Source organism: Octopus bimaculoides, chromosome 11 (assembly GCF_001194135.2).
Source record: "Octopus bimaculoides isolate UCB-OBI-ISO-001 chromosome 11, ASM119413v2, whole genome shotgun sequence".
Taxonomy (NCBI): Eukaryota; Metazoa; Mollusca; class Cephalopoda; order Octopoda; family Octopodidae; genus Octopus; species Octopus bimaculoides.
In genome coordinates, this window is record NC_068991.1 from 23,713,799 (window position 1) to 23,718,207 (window position 4,409).

A 4,409-nucleotide genomic window follows, 5' to 3' on the forward strand; every position below is an offset into this window, starting at 1 on the left:
CAGTCCTCAGTCAAATCGTCCAACCCATGCTAGCATGGAAAGCGGACGTTAAACCATGATGATATATATATATATATATATATATATATAGATTCAAAATTAAATGTGGCACTTATGTTTAGGCACCAGAATATAGTATGGCATTATCCAAACAATTCCAAAAACAAGGTGATCAAAAATCAAAAAAAGCAACACGGATTTTAAAGGTTATTGCAGTACGCACGTTTCATGCTACTCCATTTATTTAAGTAATGCTAGCATTACATTAAAATGCAAAATGCAGAGCAATCTTCAGCTGCACAAGGATATAGAAAATTTACTGAAAATTTAATTTCAGCAGAATAGACATATTACTGTTGTGACAACATTTAAAATCTAAGTGGGAAAGAAGAATACATAAAAAAACCATCTTGACATAGCCAAGGCTAGCAGGCTAGTAATTAATTCTAGGTAGAATTCTACCTGTCTCTGATTTTATTTGTTTCTTATCTAGTGATTTAAAGTTTAAGGAGGCAATCAATCTTTCACTTATAAGGAAAGGGAAGGTGTAAGCATTATACATGGATATGGTTGTAAAGATTCCTCTGGTCATAGTGGCAACACAATTTTAGGTTGAGGTTTTTTTACTACTATCATAATGTAGGGGAAATTTAACATTAGGTCAACAGGGCTTTTTCTTTAGTCTGAATAATGTATCAGTATTGTTTTACATATACTAAGTATGGAAAACTTATAGATATCAATATTAACTTAATTATTATGTTAATAATAAAGATGTAATTAGTTCATACAAAAACCCTGAAGTAGTGTTAATTTTGAATTTAAAAACTATAGATAAGGTGTGAAGTTTAAGAATTTTATATGTATTGGACTAAAGAAACTATTTTGAATTATTTTTAAAATTATTTTAAAATTTAAAATTCAAGCTAATATTTGAAAGACACATAAGAGATAAAATTTATTTTTATAATTTAAAGAATTAATATAGGATTTACATAGTTTATAATAATGGGTTAATCAAGGTTTATCGAAAATCCTGCAACTGTCCAGCATCCCATCCAGGTGGGGAGTATATACACCACAGAAACCAGGAAACCAGCCCTATGTGTCTATATGACTTGGGAAAGATCTTGTGACATGATGTGTAATACTGATTCTGCCCGAAAGATACATCAGATGGGGAATACTTAATCACTTAATTATTGAGTAAGTAGCTCAATTAATGAAGCTGGAATACACATTTTCAAAACTGTTGAAGAATCTGTATATTTTTGCTAACCCTCTCCAAAATAAGGTGCAAATATATTTAGAATACATAAACTCTACTCTGACAAAGTACGACTTTTATCTTTTACTTGTTTCAGTCATTAAATTCCAGTCATGCTGGAGCACCACTTTGAAATGTTTTAGTCAATCAAGTAGGCCCCAGTATTTAATTTTTTTTTTTTAAACCTAGTACTTATTATGCTGGTCTCTTGCTGAACTTCTAAGTTATGGGGACATAAACAAAATAAAACCAGTTATCAAGCAGTATTGGTGGGAGGACAATCTCAATCTCTCTCAACACACACACACACACGTTTGTCTTCTTTCAGTTTCAGTCTACCAAATCCACTCACAAGGCTTCATTGTTAAATCTTTCTTCTTTTTAGGTGGATTTGTGGCTGTTAATGAAATACTTCATCTACCAGCTTTTCGGGGTGCCAATCTAAAAGTTATCGAGAAAATTGTTGAAAACGATAGTAAACAACGGTTTCACTTGAAAATGGATGACAAATCACAGCGTATGATTATTCGAGCAAACCAAGGCCATACATTTGAGGTAAATCAGTATCTAACTAACAAGTAATTTCTACTTACTCATACAACTTAATTGCTGGAGGAGCAATTACAATACCATCAATGGACTTCATACTTTCTGTCAGATTTAATGCATAACAGAGGTGTGGTTGAGGTGGAACTGGGAAGAGATAAAAATAGAGATGGTGAAGTGTTGGGGTAGATCCTCAAGGCAGGTAGATAAAAATGAGTGGGGACTGGAGAACAGGTGTTGGTGGGTATTTTTTTTTAAATTCCAGCATCATTGTTTCTCTCCTCTTTGTACAACTTAATAAATTTTGTTGTGATTTAGAAATGACTTAACTTTTTAGCATTTAAACCATCCATATCAGGCCCAAATATTCTACCTGCCTTATCTTCAAATTCAGCCTTTCACACCTAGCTTTCAATGTCAGTCTAAAAATATACATCATTGAAGTTTCAAAGCTACAGGATAATGCATGATTAATTCAGACTAATTTGAATAAATAAGCTTTACGTTTGACAAAGTAATCTGAATGCTAAAGGGTTAGACCAAATTTGAAAAAAAAAATTCTGGATCATTCATCCTAGCAGACAAGGATAATAATGCCAGCTGTGACATAAGATAAATTATTTTGTTGCAATTATTCAGTTTTCTAATGTCTTTTATTTATATGTAAGTTTGTATACTTTCAAATTTTGATACATAATTTATATAACTAGTTTCATTTTTGTTTTTTAGTTGGAAAATCTTGATTTGAAAGAAATTCTTGATGCCTCCGAATTTCCTACCGTTTTGCATGGTACTTACTATGAAAGCTGGAAGAAAATAAAGACTCAGGTTTGTACTGTTCTTTTACTTTATTTCTTATTAAAATTTTTGCATCTTGAATTGCCTATAAAAATATGTACATATGTCATAGAATCAATAAAGATCAGTTATTGATATTGAATTTTTATTGACTAGACAGTATTCAAATTTTGATGTTTTCTAGAGAAAGTTTCAGCTGCTACGATTATGACTGCATTTTATAACCTCCGTTTTAGTGAAAGTGGAAGTATTATTTTCAGTCATGTTTGTTTGTTTGTCTCAAGAACTGTTGTCTGGATTCAGATGAAACTTTCAGGGATGTTTGGCCTTGTGACTGGCACAAACTGATGAGATTTTGAGATCAATCCGGTACTAGACAAGGATTCTGGATTGTTTGTTATATTTACCTTACTTTACACGAAATATTATGATCTTATGTTGACTTTCAAGTCTTTCTCTGATTATCTCCCTTGAAAGCACGCTCATGTTTTCATGTAAGTTATGGCGGCATTGCTGTTTCCAAAGTTTTATTTTCATTTCTCTATTATTAATTTTACTCGCGTCTCTATCTTAGTATAAACTGATGGATAAAGAAATCAAACTACATAAACAAACGGCTGCAAAACTGTTCAGAAATTAAATAGCATTAACATATTCAGTTACAATAATAAATTTAATTTATCCTCGACAATTTTTAGTTTTACAAATTTTGAATATATCACTCCTGTTTAAAACCTCTTACCTACTTGACAATTTCATTTCTAGCTCTGCCTTTAAGAAAGTTTTACTTCTTGAACTTATGTTTTTGTGTGCAACGATGTTGTTAAACCTCCATTAGCACCATATGCAGGTCCTTTCCGTTTTCTTTCATGCATGGATACATTTTTCACTACAGACCTTAATGGTTGTAAAGACACTATATCAGTGGATAGACTGAAAAAGGCCTTCATAGAGAAAACTCCCTCTGTTCCCACTGCAGATGACACTCACATGGCATTACAAACACAGCCCACACACCCACTTTTACATTCCATGACTACCATTGGGATCGATCAGGTACCGGACAAGGATTCTGGATTATTTTTCCGTCTATTTTTTACTTAATTTTTCAGAGCGGTCAAGTTTATTTTTAGTATTCTTGTTTGTGAAAGCAGTCGAGTTTATTTCAGATATTGTCATTTTAAAAATCATCTCCGGCTAATCTGAGGACATTGGTGTTGCCTTGGCAGAGGTTTACACTCTCTGAGTGCTCTTGTTCTTTTATTCTTTTACTTGTTTCAGTCATTTGACTGTGGCCATGTTGGAGCACTGCCTAACATTAGTTAAGATTTAGTAAAAGAATTAAGTTCTAATAGGATATTTTTCAAACAAAATATATTTTTGTTAAATATCGTTATTCTTTTACTCATTCTGGATAATATTAGCTCTTTTGTTACATTTCTAACTAAAATATACTAACGTGTGTTTCTCAAATAATTGTGAATTGAGATGGGTTTTTTTTTAAAACAACTATTTATGGGATAACACCACCCTATCCTCACCCCGTTTTTTTCTCTGCCTTTTATGTACCACTTTAGTATGTTCCATTACTAAATAGAATGCTTTGATTGGAATAGACAAAACTAAATAGTTGATGAATTTTACATCATGACGACTACTATGTATGTATGTGTGTGTGTGTGTGTGTGTATATTTATTTATTTATTTATGGGTTTCAGCCAAGTAGCTGTGGTCATGCTGGTGCACCACCGTATATGTGTATGTATGGATATATATATATATGTGTGTGTGTATGTAT

The 4,409-nt window shown here is 32.1% G+C and overlaps 1 protein-coding gene across 4 annotated transcripts in view; it reads left to right on the top strand.

Annotated features, from left to right (window-relative positions):
• LOC106867912 (uncharacterized) overlaps window positions 1-4,409 on the top strand; it is a 93,398-nt gene that overhangs the window by 52,350 nt on the left and 36,639 nt on the right. For all 4 annotated transcript variants that reach the window (XM_014912982.2, XM_052971628.1, XM_014912981.2 and 1 more), the window contains exons 8-9: window positions 1,653-1,822; window positions 2,543-2,641. In XM_014912982.2, coding sequence (XP_014768468.1) covers window positions 1,653-1,822; window positions 2,543-2,641 — 269 coding nt within the window. The remainder of the gene's footprint in view (window positions 1-1,652; window positions 1,823-2,542; window positions 2,642-4,409) is intronic.